The sequence below is a fragment of the Lepidochelys olivacea genome, assembly GCF_965140295.1.
Source record: "Lepidochelys olivacea isolate rLepOli2 genome assembly, chromosome: 15".
Taxonomy (NCBI): domain Eukaryota; kingdom Metazoa; phylum Chordata; order Testudines; family Cheloniidae; genus Lepidochelys; species Lepidochelys olivacea.
Window position 1 is genome coordinate 12,774,308 of NC_140425.1, and position 21,063 is coordinate 12,795,370.

The window sequence follows — 21,063 nt, forward strand, 5'->3', positions numbered from 1 at the left end:
GCATTGCCTTTTGGGCTCCAAATACCAGCAGTCATTCCCCTCCTTGTTGAGTATCTCCTCCCTAGATCTGGGGCAGTGATTTCAGGGGTCCCATCTGCTTCCTACCTGCAGTCCCAGAGCCCTAGTGCTTTGCCCCATCCTTCCACTGCCGGCTTTGCAGTTCACACTCACCATTTTGTTATTGATCTCATGGAAGTGGATCTCACACACCTTCTCCACAATATCTTCACTCTCAAATGTGACGAATCCAAACCCTGAAGAAAGGGCAACACTTCCTGGTCAGGGCAGAACGCTGTGTGATCAGTACCTGCCAGTCCCACATGCCCAGGAGAGAAGGCAACCCAGAGGTTCCTGGGGTGGACCAGTTGGGTCATGGCAGTACTTCCACTCCCCTCTGGTCTCCAGTAAGTCCTGCATGCATGCAGCACTCATATGAGGAGCAGGGAAATCACTGACCTCTCCCAGATTTCCCTCTCATCTCCATTTCTGCACCTTCCCGCTTCATTAAAGCCCATGGCACTTAGATGGCTTAATGACGGATACCACAATAGAGGGTTCCAATCCAGCAGAGGTCCATATGAACAAAACTGTTTCCTGCCAATGCTGTTCAGCATGTGAAATGAGTTTGGTGGGTCCCAGTCCAGTCCCCAACAGACAGGCGCCCACATCACAAATATCACCATCCCAAATAGTGATACTCAGCACATTTCATCTTCAAAGCCCTGCCTGTACACAAATTAGTCCTTACAGCCTGTGTGTGACAGGAAAGTATCAGCATCACTATTTCTGGAGCAAAACCAAGGCATGGAAAGGTTAAGTGATTTGCTCAAGTTCACACCATCTATAAGTATCTGAGGTGGGAACAGAACTTGGAAGTTCTTGCCTCCCAGCCCTATGCTCAGAGCACATCTCTAATGGACCCCTTTGCTAACAGTCTTGGCAAAGGACTGACTGGGCTCTGGAGTCCAAACTTCCTTTTCACAGCTAGGGGTGGCCCTTTCGGGGAAGAGCTGAGGCATGGCAGTGAGGGACTTTGAGTGAGCTTGCATTGCAGCTGTGGCTAAATGGAGCTTTCAGCCTCCAGGGCTTCTGAGTCAACTTCACCAGTGCTAAAAATCACTTTTACACACACACACTTTTCCATTTTTCAGTATTTTCCAAGCTGGACTGGACTCTTTCTATGAGCTTCTCCTTTCTCTCCAGGTAGGCATTTATTTTGCCCCTATCATGATCTGATATCTGGGTGCCTTGGGAACTCAAGATAAGTACCCTACACTGAAGCCAAGAAGTTGCCAATACCAAACCAGATGACTGGTCTATCTGGTCTAGTATCCTGCCTCAGGCAGGGACCAATACCTGATGGCTCAGAGGAAGGCAGTCCTCCCTACCCCTTCTGTAATGCTCTGCATAAGAATGGCCATACTAGGTCAGACCAGTGGCAGATGCTTCATAGGGAATGAACAGCACAGGGCAATTGCTGAGTGATCTGTCCCCAGTCATTAAATCCCAGCCTCTGGCAGTTGGAGGTTTAGGGACATGTGGAACATGGGGTTGCATCCCTAACCATCTTGGCTAATAGCCATTGATGGACCTATTCTTTATGAACATACCTAATTCTTTTTTGAACCCCATTATGTTTTTGGCTTTCACAACTTCCCCTGGCAATGAGTTCCACAGGTTGACTGCACATTGTGTGAATTATTTCCTTATGTTCATTTTAAACCTGCTGCCTATTAATTTCAGTGGGTGACCCCTGCTTCTTGCATTATGTGAAGGGGTAAATAACACTTCCTTATTCACTTTCTCCACGCCAGTCATGATTGTATAGACCTCGATCATGTCCCCCATTAATCATCTCTTCTCTAGTCTGAACAGACCCTTTCTTGTTAATCTCTCCTAGTCTGTTTTTGTTGCCCTTCACTGTATCTTTTCCAATTCTAACACATCTTTTTAAGATGGGGCATGCAGTACTCCAGGTGTGAGCATACCATGGATTTATATAGTGGCATGACTATATTTTTTGTCTTATTATTTATCCCTTTCCTAATCGTTCCTAACATTTGGTTAGCTTTTTTGACTGCCACTGCACACTGAGATGTTTTAACTAACCACAATGACTCCAAGATACCTTTCTTGCGGGGTAATAACTAATATAGATCCCATCATTTTGTATATATAGTTGGGATTACGCTTCCCAGTGTGCATTACTTTGCATTTATCGACACTGAATTTCATTGGCCATTTTGTTACCTAATCACCCAGTTTTGTGAGAACCCTTTGTAACTCTCTGCAGCCAGTTTGGGAGGTCACTATTAGTTAGTCTCTAAGGTGCCACAAATACTCCTTTTCTTTTTGCAAATACAGACTAACACAGCTGCTACTCGGAAAACTATAGGGAGTAATTCTGTATCATCTGCAAATGTTGGCACTTCACTGTTTACCTCTTTTCTAGATCATTTGTGAATATGTTGAACAGCATTGGGCCCAGCACAGAGCCTTGGGAGACCCTGCTGTTTACCTCTTTTCTAGATCATTTGTGAATATGCTGAACAGCATTGGACTCAGCACAGAGCCTTGGGAGACCCTGCTGTTTACCTCTCTCCATTGTGAAAACTGACCATCTATTACCACCCTTTGTTTCCTATCTTTTAATCAGTTACTGGTCCATGTGAGGACCCTCCCTCTTTTTTCATGACTGCTTACTTCGCTCTAGCCAATTCCTGTAGAGGGCAGAGGTGCCGGATATGATAATTTATTATGGGCTAGCCATTTCCCCCCCCCCACCATCAGGCTAGCTGGAATGGTACGTGTATAAAATCAGGCAACCAGAATCACCTAAACAGTAACAAAATGGGATGCACTGAAGGGCACCCTGGGCAGCAAGAGTGAATACGCAAGGATAGCTGGGAGAGAGAGCCACAAGCAGAAAGTGCTTCCTGTGTGAGTCTGAAGCAGACAGACACACCATGTAAGCGCTTAGTGCTGCATGTGAACATGGCCGTGGCCTAGGAAAGGGCTGCCACCATCATAGCGTAGCTGTGTCCTCAGTATGGTGCACACCATTGTGGTGTCCACCTAAGAGTCATAGCCAGTTAGAGGGCACATGTACAAGAGAATCAGGCACCTCCAAAACTAAGGCTCAAACTCAATGCTCTCCTGCCTGATCCGAAGAGCCTGAATACCAAAGCCAGGCTCCCACTCTGTAACCAGATACCACAAATGGGATTTGATTAAAAGGTGACTTGGGAGCCCTGGGCTGAGGAAGGGGTCAGAGGCAGGCACTCTTCTGGGTCTTGCGTCAGCTTCCCCAGGGTTCGGATTGCTCAGGACAAGGTAAGACACACACAGACAACTGGAGCCACGTAGGTAGCTGGGGAGGGGAGGAGGCTGCCTCCTCTCACATATCAGCCATTCGGCAAGTTTACAGCACAGGAAACGGTCTGGACAAAAGCTCTCTGTGCTGCGAGGGACTTTGTTAAAGGATGTGGATGCGAAGGGATGGGGTGATGGAAGGTGAGATAAAGAGCAGCTGTGACCTGCATGCCCTGCTGCTGGCCACAGGATACTACCTCCGCCCCATCACCACAAACATACATCTGCTCCTGTCATTACGCAATCCCCTGCCAACTCTACACACACACACACAGCGCCAGGGTGCTGCCCTCACCTCGGTGTCGATTGGTTGTCTTGTCAAACATCAGCATAGCATCATCCACCTGCAAGGAGCACAAAGGAGGAAAGGGCTCAGATCAGGTTATTACTGAGAAAGACCTCTGCCGGCCCCATGCCAGAGAGAAACAAGACACCCACCTGCCCCCAAAGCAGAACATGACACAAAAAAATCAACCATTCACTTACCCTTGGGAGGCCCCCAAGTCCCAGGGCCCTGACCCAACAAGGGAACAGGATTTCCCCCCACATTAAAGCTTTCCCACTATACTGCAGGCAGGGGCTCCCAGCATGAACCAAACAGGTCCATCTCCATCCAAAACTTAGGGTGCTGGAACAGGTTCCCACCTAGCCATGCTCCTGGGGAAGGCAGGCACTTTCCTTCCCACTGAACCAGGAAGCAGCCCTGGACAATTTGCCTACAGCTCCACAGATGGGGGGTGGGGAGAGAGAGAAAGAGAGAGACTGACTGACTGTCTCGGTGTCCGTGTGCACACACCAAAGCCTGAGGAGGGGAGAAGGAATAAGGGGCCTCATAGAGATGGAAAATGGAGGCCTCAGACAACAGAGACTCTGCTTGGGGACTCTGGGAAGCCACCCCCACCCCAGAGGAGCTTTCATCTAAGAGAGGTTTCCTACTGCTGGAGGGTGTAATTAGAGCAAATTTACTACAAGGACTGAACTAGTGCTGCCTACTGAATGGGGGGAGTGGAGGCGGACACCAACCATCCCCCTCCCCCAACCCTGGGGCCACTCACCCCCTCCACCCCCTGCCCCCACCAGTGCCTGGTGCAACTTTCCTTCCCCTGCCTGTGCTCTGCTGGGTAGTTCCTTGTAGAGAAGCAAATCTGTGCAGCTCCAAGTCTGGCCAAGCAGAGTTAAAAACGCACTCCAATCCTCTCAGCGTAAACCACCATGTAAACCTGTCCCACTGACCCATGCTCCTTGCTAAAGCACTGCCTTAATCTGATTATGAAACTGGATGTGCAAGTGCTCAAGGGAGGGGCAACAGGATCTGTACAGCAGCTAGCCAGGGCCTTCCTCCGCCTCAGTCAACGACAGCCGGGAGGGACCAATGCAGCCTACGTTGCTTGGGATAAGCTATTTCTCCCTCCCCCACTTACAATTCCCTGTTTTCCTCCTTCCAAGCCTTGCTCAGTGAAGGAGTCTGAGATGCTGCCTCCCGAGAAAGGACTTGGGGTGGAACCCATCTCCACCAACCAGCACTGTCAGATGGCCAAGCCCCAGGCTTCCTTCAAAAGAGAGCTTGCAGCTGGAATGAGATGGGAAAGGGGGTTTACCAACATCCCCCTGACAAGGGGGCTCCATCCACCTCAGCTGCCAGTGAGATAAACAGGCACCTTTCTCCCATAGGTGAGATGGGAGGATGAAAGGAGGCCATTACTAAATACCCTCCACAATGTCACATGGAAAAGGGTTGTGTGGTCACTTGGGTCCCCCGAAGAACAGGGGTCACCACCCACATCTGCCAGCTCCAAAGAGCAGAATGACATACAGAGGACTCAGCTACCATCCCACGCCACACTACAGCCAGGGAACTGGGACTTGAACTTTCCCATCTAGGCCCAAGATCCATGCGGTTAGTGAGGCCAAGACCCGAGAAACTCACTAGTGATCCAAGCTGAGTGGAAGGAGTCCGAACAGTTTAGATGGAAGATAGGACAACCAACGCTTTGTCTGACACTCCATGCTACCTGCTTCTCTCCACTGAGGCAGGTGGGAGGGGGAGTTGCCCAATGGGTGGAAATATGCTCCAGCTGCTCGCTTACACTATCTTGTCAGCCATACCCACTTTTTACAATGGTCTTTATTACTTCAGAGCTTGGAAAGGGAGGGAGCTTTCACGACTGGTGGATCCCATGGGTTAATTAAGGTTATGTGGGCCTGAGTGGGATGGAGCACAAATACCATGCCCCTCTCAGTAACACCCTGAAGTCAGCAGCTGCCCCTTTGCAGTGCTTGAACCCCAATCATAGCAGTTACCATCCCAAACTAAGCCTCATGTCCTGATGGAGCTAGCAGTAGTCCCCTAAAAATCAGCCAATCCCCTCCTTTGAAATCTAGTCCTCCAAAGTCAGATTGCCCACTCTGTACTCTAAAATAAGCCCCACCGGACTAGTAAATGTAAAGACATTTACAGTCTCAAAACAACTATCCCCTACATCAACGCTATAGCAGTGCCCCAAAACTCAGCCAACTCCTGCACCCTTTCAATATCTTGAGCCTCCCATCCAGGAACTCTAGGATCAAACAAAATCCCGTTAGGACCTGGACCATTTTATATACCAGCACAAATGCACTTTTAGAGTATCAATAGAAGTGTACACAGATAAATAACAGTTCAAAACACAGCAAAATGGATTCCTCAGACTTTCACCTCTCGAGACCCTGCGTCACATCGTTCCAACATAATAGGCTAAATAAGTTTGGTGAGCTCAGACTAGTTTGGAAATTGACTCACAGTTCAGCACAGCTGGTGAATTTCTTTTAGGAGAGGTCCAAACTAGAACACGAGCGGGTTAGAATTAAGGTGCCTCAGCAGCCCGAGAGGCTCAGGTCTGGCTCAGCCAGGGTTACAAATCGTCAGGATTGAGGTGCATTGTCAGAGCAGCGTGAGTGGTCCAGGACTGTCCGCATGGGGTGGCCACTTGCAATTCCCCATCCCACTGGTCAAACTCCCTTGTAATTGCCCTGCTGTGTCACACAACAGTATCACGAGGAGTTATCAGGCTAGCATTGCCACAGTAACTCCCAGGACACTTCAATAAGCTGAGCTGGCCCTGGTTCATCCTAAGAGCCTCATGCTGTCCTGGGGACAAAGTACACTAAAACACTCCAAAACCCACACAACACAACACAAGTGGAGCTCATTGCAGGATACCCTTCGCTCCAGCAGCTCAGAGCGGACACAGTGCAAGGAGGCACTTTGCATCTCAAACACCACCCTGACAGGTTTCTCAAACTACACAACACAGGACTCAAACAGCGCCACCCTGTGGAGAGCAAAGTAGATGATGGAAGATAAACAAGAACAAAGAAACTTCCAGTAGAAGAGCAGAAAGAGCAAGAATTCAACCACAGAGCAAAAAACTAAGCAATCCAAACAATACGGCAGAACTGCAGGGAAACCTGGGAAGTGCCTAACTGTGAGCTCAGCTGCCGCTGCCTGCTGTCACTAGGCAAGGCCAGGGGGTTCAGACAGGGGGCTCACTCTGCCAGGGAGACGCCCCTAGGAATGCCAAGCATGGGTGCTTTACAGACATGAACCAATAAAGCCCACAGCCTCCCTGTGAGGTGGGTCAGGGTTATTTGTCCCATTTCACAGATGGTGAAACTGAGGCACAGAGCAGCAAAGTGACTTGTCCAAGATCAGTGGCAGGAACGGAAGCCAGGGGATGCGGAGCTTGCAGCTCCTGGAGAGCAGAAGGCCAGGCTCCCCTTCAGCCCTCAGCACATTCCCAGCGGCTCAGGCCTTTCCGAGCACCGCACCGGGTGCACATTCAACTCGCAAACTGCTAATGTGTGTCCTCAACAGGCTTCTGTGTCCATGGAAACCCAGGGCAGGGGAGGCGGGATTAGTGGGGCCGGCTGGCCCCAGCAGCCAAGTTCATGTGGCCAAGCACTAAGTGTGAGTGGCAGCCCTTGGCGGGCGGCTATTGTTGTGGCTGGCTGTTGGGTGCCTCTCTGGGCAGAGCCCCCGCTGGGATCCCTGCCACTCCCTGGCCCATTCTCCTGAGCCTTTCTTCTCCGGTCCGCGCTGGCTTTGCCAACGCCGAGTTAGGCCTGAACAAAAGAGGCTGCTGGGGACAGCTTCTCTTGGGGCCTGATTACCATGGTAACCCTGGCCCCTCCAATCCCAGCTGCTGGATCAGATTAGTGCGAGCTCTAATGCTCTTCGGCAAAGCGCTCAGCACAGACACAAAGACACCCTGCTGCGGCGAGTCTCACCAGGAGCTGGCCTCGCAGGCCTGTGTGAGAGAGGGCCGCCCGCACCCCCCCGCCCCGGACACACACACAAAACGGCCTTTCAGTGCCACCTCGCTCCCCCTGCAGTGCCACCTGGGCGCACAGCGCTGGTGCAACGCTACACCTCATACCACGGCATACCCAGCACAGCAGCCCCCATCTATGACCAGACCCCACGACCGGCCTCCAAATGCCCCAGCCCCCCAGATGGGGGGCTGCCCAACACCCCCACCCACCCATATTCCAACATAAGCTTGCCCAAAGAGGGAAGTAGCAATGAGCCACCCCCCTCTCTTCTCATCAAAGGGGAGGGATGCACAAATCTCCCCCAATCTCACAAAAATAAGTGGAGGAGGAGGAGGAGGAAGGGGAGCACAGAACCTCCCCAGAGCTCCCCCCCCCAACGGGGTCATTTAGAGGACAGAGCCACCCCGATTTCTGCCAATTTCACAGAGAGAGTGTTGGGCTGAACAGGAGCAGAGTTACCCCAGATTTCCCTCGCTCATGCACACAACCAGCAAAACTAAAACAAACAAGCACAGCCCAAAGAGGGCTTTGCTGCCTTATTTTCTGTAAAACAAAATCCTGTTGAAATTCAAACCCCCTCCGCCCCAACAAAAGGCATTGCAGTGCACAAATGAGGCTGCGAATGTATTCTACTCCCTTCACAAAAACTACCCATTATAAAAATATTATAGTTAAGAATTTCAAGTCTGGCAGCAAATTCCCAGTTAAGGCTCCAACACCAACTTGAATCCTGTCCCTGCCCCCACTCCATACACAGGCCAGAGACCACACCCCCACCACCCTATTGCCATATAAACTCTCCCCACCCTCTTGTGCATATGCATTAGGATAAATTATTTCATTCTGTAATCCTGCCCATGGACCACATGGCTGGGCGGGACCCATCTTGGGCAGGGGTCTCAACTCCCTATTGAGGAGATGTGAGAAAGGGTTGGAGAGGGGGGTGTTTCAGTGTACACATGGGGGAGAGAAAGGATCTCCACTCTGTATGCTGAGGATAGGTAGGGATGTGAAGAGGGGACTGGGGACAGGGTGGTGTGGGGGATGGCACAGAATACGTTGGCCACGAAGAAAGGGACAGAGTTAAAAGTGGTTTGCAATGGGTATGTGGGGATTCTTTGGTCTGTGCACTGAGAGGTGTGAAGACAGAGAAACATTTTGAGCTTGTACTGAGAAAGGGAGAGGATGCCCAGTGGGAACAGGAATGCAGGGTGTGATCTCCACCCCACGTCGGGAAGGTGGGCAGGGATACTGGAACATGATGAAAATTAACTTCAGAATGTTCTGATTTTTTAAAATAGCATTTACAGTTCCAACAATATAGTTGCAATGCACTTGTAATGGGGAGTGGACAGAACATACAATAGTAACTGGGCATTAACAAAAGTTTTGCTGGGTGAATTGTCTTGTTTCTCCCTCTTACATAAATAGTTGTTTTAATTGTTGAAACACAGCAGATGAGTGTTTAGCTTAGTGGTCAAGGCTGTAGCTGTCCAACATCTGAGGTTAGAAGTTCAAGGCCTATGTTTCTTCTATAGCTATGAGAGAATGTCTTCCTCCTTGTTCAACCACTAGGCTCAGCCTTGTCCGGGGAAGGAAAAGGTTAACTTATCAACTCCAAATGGATTGCCTCCACAGAGCTCAGCCACAGGAATCACATGGCAATGGGACTTTTTGAGCACTACTTGGTAGTTAGGGGGCGTACGCATGTTCCCCGAGTCCCACATTCTATAGACAGAGGGTATAATGATCCCCCTTCATTAGCAGCCCCCCAGCTCCTTCAGAAACCTTATCTGGAGTTGGGCACCAAATCGATGGGGAGGAGGGAGGAACAATGTGGCTCTGTGGAGGAAATACATTCAGGGACAGGGGCATCATTAGGCATATGTAACATACGCGGCTGCGTAGGGCACCCGAAAAATCTGGGGCCACAGGTACTGACTTCTCATCTTGCTGGGAGGGTGCTTAGTCCTTCATGGCATTGCTACTGCCGAGTCCTACTTTAGGCAGTTTTACTAGCAGTGTCCTCCCTGAGGAAACGGGCTAAGGAGCTCTGTTAGCTGACCAGGAATTGAAGCTCTTCCCTCCCAAAGTCGGCCTTTGATCTTGCTGCAGTACTGAGAGCAACCTACAGATTTCACAGATGGACAAGTGGCACTGAAGCTGCCCTCAGTAGGCCCTGAGACGTTTAGGCAGAGGGATGTTAACCAGTTCACTAGACTGAATGTACAGTATTATCCATGTAGATAGCCTTTGAGCAGATAGGCCTTGGCCTCCAGGTTTTCCCTCAAAAGGCCACAAACAGTCTAACCTTTTCAATTACTTAGTAAACTGAGTTTAAAAAAGAACTGATGGGACTAATACAGTCCTGGGGCTTTGGGGAGGGATGGGCAGACTGATTCAGAGGAAAATCCAGTAAAGTTTTGGAGTGACCTTCTGCAGGTGGACATCTTGATGAAAGTTGCAAATAAGAACTTTGAAGGCAGAAGTGGAGAAGGCTTCCCCATGAACAGCAGATCAGCTGACCCGTGTTCATTTGAAGAGATACTACCGTATCTTTTTAGAAAATAGTAAAAGGAGTGATGGCTGCTAAGAATGAGACCTTCAGGAAGAGACGGAACAGGAAATAGTAAATCATGATGAACTGGAAACCTAACAGCCATGCTATCAGGCGAAATGACATGAAGTCCTGGTGTCCTAACCAACCAAACTGCTGGGACAACACAGCTTGATTTAGGGGAGGAGTAAATGGTTGCTTGATCCATGCCCGGGGACAGAAACTCCCAAAAGTAGATGTGTTGTGCCCATGCCAGTCCTAAGACCACCACCCTGGCTCGGTCCTGCTGAAACTTTCTCACGGCTCTGGGGATGACAAAAGTGAGAACAGGAGTCCCTTTCCCCCAATGTAAATGAAAGGGGGCTGATAGACATGCCTGTGCCTGCCTGCTCTTGAGCAGATCCTTGGACACCTGGCAAATATCAGATGAACCACCAAGAGTCTGAATGACCATTCATACTGATCTGCGCTTTTCTGACTTAGGTCATTGGCTGTAGCATCTTTGGTGCCATGCTTGCCAGATGCAGAGTAAAGGGAATCCCTTTGTTCCAGATGTAGCATTGCCACAAGACAAGTTGCCTGCTGACACAATGGAGGTGATCAAATTCCCCCCCCCATCTGTTCAGGATGTAAATTGCAACCATGTTGTGAATAAAAATTTGCATCAGTTGCCCTTTGATCTGTGGAAGAAAGGATTTGAAAGCAAGTCTGACGAGCCTCTGCTGTAGTAAGTTTATGTAGAGTTTTGATCCCTGAAGTGGACTGTGGACAATTAAGGATCCTAATTGTGCTCTCCCAACCTAGGGCAAAGGAAATCATGCCTATCATGAGCAGGGGAGAAGGACATTATTTTTAAGACATTCTCCAGCAGTGTCCACTAGAGTTTTTGATTACGGGAGTGGGGAACACTCATTTCCCAGCTGTGAACTACTAGTTTGTACAGGATTCAACTACCCTTGCAAGGGTCACTTCCCTGGCCTTCTAATGGACGTGCATGTGCGTGTAACACAAAGGTGCAGGCAGTTATCTGGCCCAACACCTAAAGATAAAATCTCACAGGGTCTTCTAGCCTGGACCTGGCTAGGTTCGCTGCCTGGATGAGATCTCAAAACCTGCCCTGTGATGGACAAGCTAGAACCCTTGTAGAATTTAAGGTGGCCACTATGAAGGTGAAAACCCAGGCTGGACCAAGGTAGATTTTTCCTTGTTTACCCTCAGACTGGGAGATATATAGAGGGAACACAAGATATGGGCCACCTCACTGAAAGACCGAGCTCTCATAAGCAAGTCATCTAGCTATGGATACCCCTGCAGGCGCAAGCAACATAGACAAGTCACAGCCACCTCCATGGATCTGGTGAACACTCTGGGGGCTATAACCAGCCTGAAGGGTTGAGTACCTTGTACTAATTGGTAATTGTCTACCACAAACCTCTGAGGTACTTCCTGTACTTTTTCCTTACCAAAATGTGAAAGTAATCATTGTGAAGGTCAAGGGCCTCAAACCAGCCTGGAGGGTTAGGAGTCAGGATTAATCTCTCAGGAGAAAACCTTGCAGAATTGGATTTTCCTTATGTAATTGCTCAGTCATTCCAATTTCTAGAATTGGGTGCAGACCGCCATTCCTTCTTGAGAAAAGGAAACAACACTTCTATGGTTCTAGTTTAACAGGGCCAAGAGCTCATCCTCATCAGAAGGCTCCCTGAAAAAGAAAGGGGGCTTGAGCTTTCTCATTGTCATGAATGGGAAGAAGTACCCCCATACAGTGAGCTTTAGGGCTCAGCAAGCCAAACAAATTACTCAGATGCCTTTAAAAATAAAAAAGGGAGTTGTTCCCAAGGACTGAGGTAAAAGAGGAAGAAGTTGAGGATCTGGGTCCTCCAAAGTTGCTCTGGGGTTCTCTGGGGCACACTCACACTTGCTGAACTAGATGCAGCACCAGCTCCGGCTGAGGTGGAAGATATTTTCCTCCTCTGATGGTTTCTTTTTTTAAATTTCACTTTAAAAAAGACCGTCTAGCCCTATTGCTGGTAGTCTGATTCCAGGAAGGACTGTTGAAATTGTCCCTTGTGAAATCTAAACTATTTCCTGCAAATAAAAGCTGACTCAAGCCCAGAGACATCTCCATGGACTTTGTGACCTTAATCCTTTCCAGAACCTCTGTCCCAGAGCAGAAAGATTGGTTCCTTTAAAAGGCAGGTCCATGACCTTGACTTGCATCTTGGTGGAGAGGAGAGTTTTGGAGCCAAGAGCGTTTCTTAAGGGACCCAAGCATGTTCAAAGTCCTAGTATAGTGCTGTCTGAGACATCAACGGACGCTTTGGGAGTATGCTTAGACACCTGGCCTTCCTTAAACAATACCACACATCCCTGTATCTTCTCATAAAGAGAGCTGGTCAACATTTTTCATTCACAGCATTTTAAAAATAAAAAACAAAAATGGCCTCTCTTTGAAAGGAAAAGCTTTTTTAATATTGATTTTTAATCTTCCAGTTTTTTGTAAAAAACCCCCAAACATTTGAAGTTTCGGGGGGTTGTTTTTACCCTTTCCCTCCATTTTCCCCTTAATTCTTGAGCAATGGCTAGTATTTTCCCTATGTGCACTTTTTCATTTTTTCTTTTCCAAAGGTCAGAGAAGTTTACAAAAACAAAAACAAAACATTCATATACTTGTTCTCCGTGGCAACAATTTTTTTTTTCAAAGATTTGAAATTAAAAAAAAAATTGTGATCAAAATGGAAAGTGGCTCCATTTCAAACCCAGCAACACAAATTTCAAATTTGCTCATTAAATTGTTTTTCCATTTTTCTGCTCACAAATGTGCTGAGCTCAAGATCCTGCCTTTGATTAGGCAGGAAACTTATATCTGGCAATAGCTACCTTGGCAGCTGGCAGTTCATAGATTTTAAGACCAGGGAAACCACTGTGATAATCTAGCCTGACTTTCTGCATAACACAGGCCATAGGATTTCACCTAGTAATTCCTGCATCATGCCCATGTCTTCTGGCTGAGTTAGAGCACATCTTTTAGACTGACACTCCATCTTGATTTGAAGATTTAAAGTGACAGAGAATCTACCACATTCCTAGGCTTGTTGTGTCAGGCTTGTCTAGCAGTTAACCTTCCACCTTAACACATTCAGTTGTTTGAGCCTCTGGTCCCCAGAAGTAGATGACAACTTCCCAGCTTTAAATATTTCACTTGCAGCTGAAATCACAATTGAGCTTGGGGTAGGATTCTGGAAAAACAATCCAAATCTTTCCCTGGGAACTGGTAGAAGGATCTAGGAGTCTGACAAATCAAGGCGCAGAGCCCAGATGGTGCCTGCCAAATCCTGGGAGGCTCTGGGGTCACACAGAGGAGGGAAAGGAGTAGTCATGGCAGTCTCATCAGTTGAGAAGGTACCACGGGCACCTTAGAGGATAGTCCTCACCAGTTCCTGCCTCTCAGAGTACCAATGTCCTGTGGATCAGCAGTGCTACTGGATGTGGAGTCAGAGAGAGGTCAGGTAGTCCCTAAGGAGACTGCCTTCTTTGGAGGAGACTTCCTGCAGAAGAGGAGATCTAGGTCTCCTCAATTCCTTACATTAAAGAAATCACAGATGCGGGAGGACCACAGGGCCAGACACAACAAGGGGTAGATACCCCTAAGGAGGAGATCCTGGGTAACTCTTTAACTGGGCTCTCCAAAGTGACAAGGTTCCAAAGATGTCGCTGTATTAAAATGAGGCTCCCTATGAGGAAGAACCATAGCTGACTGGTACAGAACAGTCTTTTCATAGACCTGGATATCATACCATACTGAACTCAGATCTCATGGGAGCAGAGAGCCCCCCAGACCGGAGGGTGACACAGACTTGCCTCAGAACCACAACACCAAGGAGTCATCCACACATGGCTGGAGGAAGACCATTTTGAAGAGAGCCTCTCCGGAAATGATCCCACTGGGGAGAAGCAGCTGGGGCTTGGCACGGAGAATGGGGACATCCCTCGCACCGGAGCTCTGAGGGTGTATATTTCTGTTGGAGTGGCCAGGTGAATCAAAATGATGCTCCGAAGCAGAGGATCATTCCAATCAACCCAGATCTAAGAGGTCCTTCCTTGTGAGAAACTCCTACGATCCAAGCAGGCAAATTACATCAGAGTTAACCTAGATCTAACTGCAGGATGCTTTCTGGAGCACTCCTCCTTTTTGCTATGAGGCTTACTGAACTCTCCTTCCAGGCCTGTCTAAGGAACCTGGAGCCTTAGCTGGGGGAACCAATCTGAGCAGTTCCTTGTGGGGCATCTTTTAATTTTGGACATTCTCTTTCTGCCTGTGTTCTCTCTCTTGGCTTCCACTCTAAGGGAGATTTCAAAGACACATTACACAGCCCTAGACACTCCTCCACAGAAGGTCTCCTAGAATACTGCACCTCCAAAGCCTATGGTAGCAAAAAGTTCTGCTGTTTTCTTTTTGGGTCCTTTTAGAAGGGCCCCTTACAAGCCATCACAGCATTTCCCCCAGGCATGAAAGGCACTTTTCGTGCTTTTATGGAGTAGGAAACATAGGACAAGAGGAGCATTATTTAAAGCCAGTCTTTTTGGTAGCATTCTCTCTCTTGGGCAAACCCTGACAAAACAGTCAAGAAATTAGAAAGGAGAAGTATGCATTCCTAAAACTAATTATAAAAGTACAAATGCTGTGTGTCTTACATGACTGAAGGGAGAGGTTGGTTCTGTAACACTGTTTGGAAAGCAGAGGGACGGTTACTAGATGCAGGGTATTTGTGCTCTATGGAACTTAAGGCTAAGAGAGGAGCGTGCCCCTGACTTTCCACTACCGATCAAAACAGTTCTGTGGCCATTGAGCAGACTCATGACTCCTGCAATTGCGCTCTGGAGACATTACCACGGAACAGGACATACGGATACAGCACATTTACTTTCTGTGGTAGAAGACAGAAAAAATGTAAAGAAGTGACTAACGTGTATATTGATTCCCAGAGCACTGAACACTTCCCCTTTCTCCCAAGATTGATTGGAAGCATTAAGCAGCTGCAAGTTACTGTGATGTATATTTTGTTCATCCCAGGATACACGTATCAATCATTCTACAAGACAAAACACAGATACCAGACAACACCACTCCAAGTAGAACCACCTAACTTTATAGGTGACAAAGAATTCCTGAAAGCTACATTGATATGACACAGCCAATTGGTGAGGATACTCTTTTCCAACCCATTTTCTTCTCTCCAAACGTTAAGGCATTCACACACCATAAAACCATCTTATGCCCTCCTCTGGGCTGCTGCTGGTGCCCTCTTTCAGAAGAGACACAGATACTGAAGTCCTCATCTGTCATGGTCAGCATTTCATGGCACTTTCTGCAAAAATTAGGGTGCTAATCACGGTGTCCTAGCAAGATTCCAACATAGATAATTACATTCTACCTCCCTAAAATCCCCAAGAAGTTCTAATTGGCTATGGTGTCCTTCAAGTCCTGTCCTAAACAACTGTGCAATGGTTTTGTGCACTGATAATTAAACAGTTACTGTGCTCCACCCCAGAAGCGGTGGCATATCAGCAGTAGACCAAAGCAATCCCTATCTGTAATAACTTGCATTATTTCTTAAGTGCATAAAGTGCTTTAAGGATCCATTAAGGTGAAAGTGGTAACATTATACAGCACCTATTACACCACAAAATGCTCACCCTTCCCAGTGCATAACAGGCTAAGATCTTTATCACTTCAAATTCTACCCCACTTGTTTTCCAGCATGTGACAGGCACATGTGCTCATTGAGGACTGACTGAATTGGAGTTAGAGGAGCCCATCTGATTTTGAATGATCAGCTGACATAAAACAGCTATCATAAAATGCAGAACCACCTGGAGCTTTGGGCAGCTTGCTTGCCAGATTTTCTTCCAGCTTCCTAAAAATGTCACTTCTGGCCCAAGACTCAGCAAGAGAAGTTTCAGCCCAAAAGATTTCTTTTTAACCGAAAGTTACAAAGGGGTCAGCCATGAGGCTGAGAATCAAAAACGAGCCACAGCTACACAGTTTGGTTCTTGATCAGAACATCTCCTTAGTTCAGGTGTGTTCAGATCTAGGGTTTGAATGGCTTTCAAACACCTTAACCATGAGACTATGGGACTCCAAAGCCTCAGAGGCATCTCCGGAGAGATTCAGGGGAGGGGGCAGAGCACGCAGTCTCCCCTCTTTCAGGTTCCATCTTCTCCATGAGCAAGCAAGGGGCTTCTGTTCAAAATCATTACAGGCCAGGCACATCTGGCCACAACCCCCTGCATGAAAATTCCAGCCACCCAAACCTTCTGCTGACCTGTGGTTTACCTGATCACCAGGAAGCACCCCTTCCTGCCCAGCAAAGAGATAACCTGATCCATCTTCACCCATCAGACTTACCTTCCCAAACTGCTCAAAATACTGTTTCACATCCTCCACGGTAGTGTTCACAGAGAGACCCCCCACAAATATCTTCTTCGTCCGCGTTACCATCTGGGAAAGGGAAGGACAGGGATTCATAGGAGAAACAGAGTTAGCAGAGAACAAGATCAGCTCACAAATGAGGTTTTGGAGACAGAAGAGCATGTAGCGCACTGTATTCCACTGGGAGACTGCCCGCACCAGTGGAACAGAGTCCCCTAACGAAACACTGTATCTACTGAAGGACATGTTTCAGGCCCCAGAAATTTCATACTGTGAAACTCCATCACTCAAGTGCAATCTCAGACTCACCCAAGCATGCGCCATATTGCTGTCTCCTACCCTTTCCCTCCCTAACCCCCAGCATGCCCAAGCTCACTAACTGCCCGTGGGACTTGCCAGGGCATGGCCACTAATCTCCCATCTAACCCCCTGGGGACGGGTACAGCATATTAAAGTCTTTCCCCCACTAATCGTTCAGTCACCCACTTTCACAAACCTCCTCGCAAACACACAGAGTGCTGCCATCTCATTCCCTACCCTCCTGTCACTCACATGGGGCACTGCTGTCACCCTGCCAATCCCCAGCTCACCCTCCCACCCTGCAGTTTCCCTGAAATGGGAAAGCAGAGCATGGCTGTGATGCTGCGATGTGAAGCCATCAGGTTTAAGGAGCCAGAGGAAATGTCCAGTTAAGCTTTCTTGTGCATTTGGGAGGAGGCAAAGGAAGAAACCCTCCCCTTTCTCTTCCCCCAGCCACAGCAGACTGAGGAGGAATAACTGAGGGGGGCGATGGCTGCTAGGATGAAGCACACTGGTGTCCTTTGAACTGATGCTCCAGCTGCATCCTCCCCTCAGCCCCTTGGCCACACCCCTGCTCCAGCAGGAACACATGGTCCTAATAACCCCAAGGAGCATGGGGCTAATCCGCAGCAATTCCAGGCTTGGAGAGCAGCCTGTTCTAACACTAAAGCACCTTCTGTCACCAAACTGCTTAATGGAATTAACCCAATTCCTACCATGTGCTTCCTGGCTCGTTACTCAGGATACCTGTTCACTAATTGTTCTCTGCTTCTGATCCCTTGTGCTTTCCTCCCCACATCATTCTCTTCTTCCACTCTGCAATTCTCTCCCTCATCAGCCCGTTCTCCCCCTGCAGTACTTGGGGTGAGATTGTAGGCTCTCGTCCTCCAGCCCAGTTAAGTGAGACCCCCCCCCAAATCTGCATTCTACTTTGAAGGCAAATTGCCAATTTGCTCTTCACTCTGCAGTTAAAAGTTTCTCATTGAGCATCTAGTAGAACCTCCACAGCTGCTGGCTTCCATCGAGCGCCCACCTTCCTGGTGCAGGTCAAGCCCAATGTCCTTCTCTCTCTGGCCTTTCTAGTGCTGGTGTGCACCCTGACTTTCCACAAAATGAAGTTCTTTCTCCCACACCTCTCCCCAGTCCATCCTACATGTCTCCTGCCACAGATTGGAACTACTTCATGTTTCTTGCAGGCCCTCAGGTTCCAGATACAGGCTACCAAAGAGCAGAAGGTGCTGTGTTCTTGAGCAGACTTCTGCATTTCATCAGCTCCACTCATGAAGCACACTCTAACCGTAGTGGAGTAGAGCTTGGGCTATTCCAACCCCACACTGACAATCACAAGAGCATCCCAAAGCTCCCTAGTGAGCTAGACCATGCACAACAGAATGCAAGTCTGGAGGTGGAGCACCAAAGGTCATCATTAAGGTAGGAACTAAGCCTGAGTATCAATCATCAAAGCCTTAAGGACCAGTGCTGGCAGGTGCACCAAGATGTCCTTCCAGCATCCTCTGGACAAAGGCACAAAGAGGATTTAAGTTCCTTGAGTTGCACCTTTTCAATTTGTAAAGGCTGCACATGCTACCTACCTTGGGCTGTGCTCGGCGGGGGAATGCTACTTTTGGGTCGATCTGAAAGAGACATGGGAGAGAGAGAGCAGGTGAACATATAATACATGAAATGTAGGCAATTAAAGTAGGCTCTCCACAAACTTTGCTCAAGTGATAGTTTGCCAGACCCAAGGAAGACACCTAATGAGCATAAAGTAGACTGCAGACAACTTTATCTTCTAATAGAGGTGTGATCCCTGGAGACTACAGTTCCCAGCATGCAATGTTCCATCTGAATGTGAGCAGCAGCCATTCAGCACAAGATGGAACACCACAGGCTGGGATTAGCAGTCTCTGTTAGCCAGTCCTCTGTGTTCAGACTCCACCTTGACCACCCTGTACCAACAATGTCATATTAAAGTACTTTATTCTCCCCTTCACTCTGGCTAAGGGTACAGAGCTCACCTGGTTAATAGTGAAGCAGGAAATAGTCTGCACATAAAAAGCTAAGAACTTCAGCCCCAAAAGCATGGATTCACATGAGAAGGGAAGATGTGAACTAAACTGAAGAGTCCCAAGGACAGAAAGTTGCAATACAGACTCCTGTCATCAAATCACACAGTATACTGCTGCCCCTTCTGCAGGTTGTATGCTGGGCAATAAAAAGAATCAGTTCCAATCATCCTACTGTGCTAGATACGCCTATCTGTTTGGTGTATTACTAAACCTGCTGTCCACTAGAGTGCCTTTATCTCAGCACCAATATTCAGATGGTGCACATTCTGCTGGGGTCAGCAATGGATGAACGCATGGCTGCACTATTCTTACCACCACCACAACTTAAACTAGGAAAATACTAATGCACTGAAAACGAAACACCCACTATAATGCACACACAGCAACTCTTGTGATGTCACCTTTACATTAGAAATGATCCAAATCTACAAATGACCTTAGAGAGCCCTGTACTAAAGGAGAGTCTGTTCAGCCCACAGCTGGAAAGTCTGTAGCTAGGAGAGGAGCTGAGAAGTTTGTCCCATTAGCCCAGCAGCTCAAACAGCCCGCAAGGAAACTGCACCTCTCCAGCTCCTCTCACTGCTATTGTTCTACTTTCCAGCCTGGCTTTTCTCCCTTCGTTCATCCTTTCAATTGTCAGACAGAACCCAAAGCTCAGTACCTCTTCAGATCACTCCCCTCTGCCTTCCCACCTCCATCCTGATTCACAACCTAGAACATAAATAAACTCAGCGTATAAGTAAACAGAGGCAAAAGTGAAGAACATAAATAAACCTCCCCTTATGACCGCCAAACACAGCAACATACCCTCTTGGTGCCTCATAGGGACATCTGAGCACCTTTCCTTCTCCTCCCCCTTCCTCCCAATCCAATCCTCTGGCTTTCTGGCAAGTGCAGAAATCCTCAGTGAATTCTGAGGACAGAGGACGGCAGGAGACCAAGAGGCCGATGGCAGATAATAAGCAAAAACAATAATCTACTGTCTTTTAGTTCTCAGCCAGTGTCATTCAGCTCCTGCCAAGAAGATGCTTTCATACACAGCAAAGTTAAGCCCAGGCCTCATTTTTTCATTACCCTGAGCGTGATAAACTGGGTAGAGATAACGTATCCACCTGGCTAGAGGGGGCAGGCAGTAATTTCACAAATTCTTCTGCACAACTATCTACTGTTGCTGGTAAACTGAGGCCTAACCAACCAACTGCAGACACGTAACTGAAGGTGCACAGAGGAGAGAGCGTTCAATACAAGACTCAAGGTACTAAAAGGGGGCTATTCCTCAAGTACAGGAATTTTCATAATTAAAGGAGAAGTGGTGGTAATCACTTCCTGTATCCCTGGTATTAAAGTCAATAATCTGGTTGAGTTTTACTTCACTGTCAGTCATAGATGTGATAAAGATTTGTACACAAGGAATTCAGAGTTCCTCAGATAACGTCCTAAAAAATGTAACCAGTATCTGATAGTGGTTAGGGGTGTTATTTAAATACTTGTCACTTTCATTTCAAGTTACTAACCTTTAGGGACAAATTGTGCCCATGGTTATATCCATGGAATCCCACCGACCTCAAGTGTAAACAAGGGCACAACTGGGCCCTTCATTACCACTTTTCAGGCCACGTAACACTGTTTAATTCCCATGTAAGCTCATATAACGACATTTAACTTGCTGACATCATTATCTGTGTTATCTATATCCATTAGCTGGGATCTGAAGCGATTCAAAAAAGCACAATTGTCATATCTCTAGTGCAAGCTTTGTTACATTTGTTAATAGTGAATCTGAACATGCCTACAGTACCCCTTTCACACACACACAAATAAAAACAGCAAAAGCAAAAAAAACCCAAGCAAGAAAACCTCTAACACATCAATGTTTCTAGGGCACATAGAGAAACTGAAGGCAGCAGTCGTCTACAGCTTTACAAAGGCACGCAAATCTTTTACCTTGAGACGGCAAAGCCAACTCTCATATCAAGCATTTCCATAAATAACCCCTGTAGGCTGCTATCTAGCTTACAAAC

General features: G+C 47.7%; 1 protein-coding gene across 6 annotated transcripts in view; it reads right to left on the reverse strand.

The window, feature by feature from the left end:
* Window positions 1-21,063, reverse strand: part of MSI1 (musashi RNA binding protein 1) — a gene marked incomplete at its 5' end in the record, with an annotated part of 37,522 nt that overhangs the window by 11,485 nt on the left and 4,974 nt on the right. For all 6 annotated transcript variants that reach the window (XM_084649299.1, XM_084649300.1, XM_084649298.1 and 3 more), the window contains 4 exons: window positions 172-254; window positions 3,668-3,716; window positions 16,650-16,742; window positions 18,566-18,607. In XM_084649299.1, the coding sequence (XP_084505425.1) occupies window positions 172-254; window positions 3,668-3,716; window positions 16,650-16,742; window positions 18,566-18,607 (267 nt within the window). The remainder of the gene's footprint in view (window positions 1-171; window positions 255-3,667; window positions 3,717-16,649; window positions 16,743-18,565; window positions 18,608-21,063) is intronic.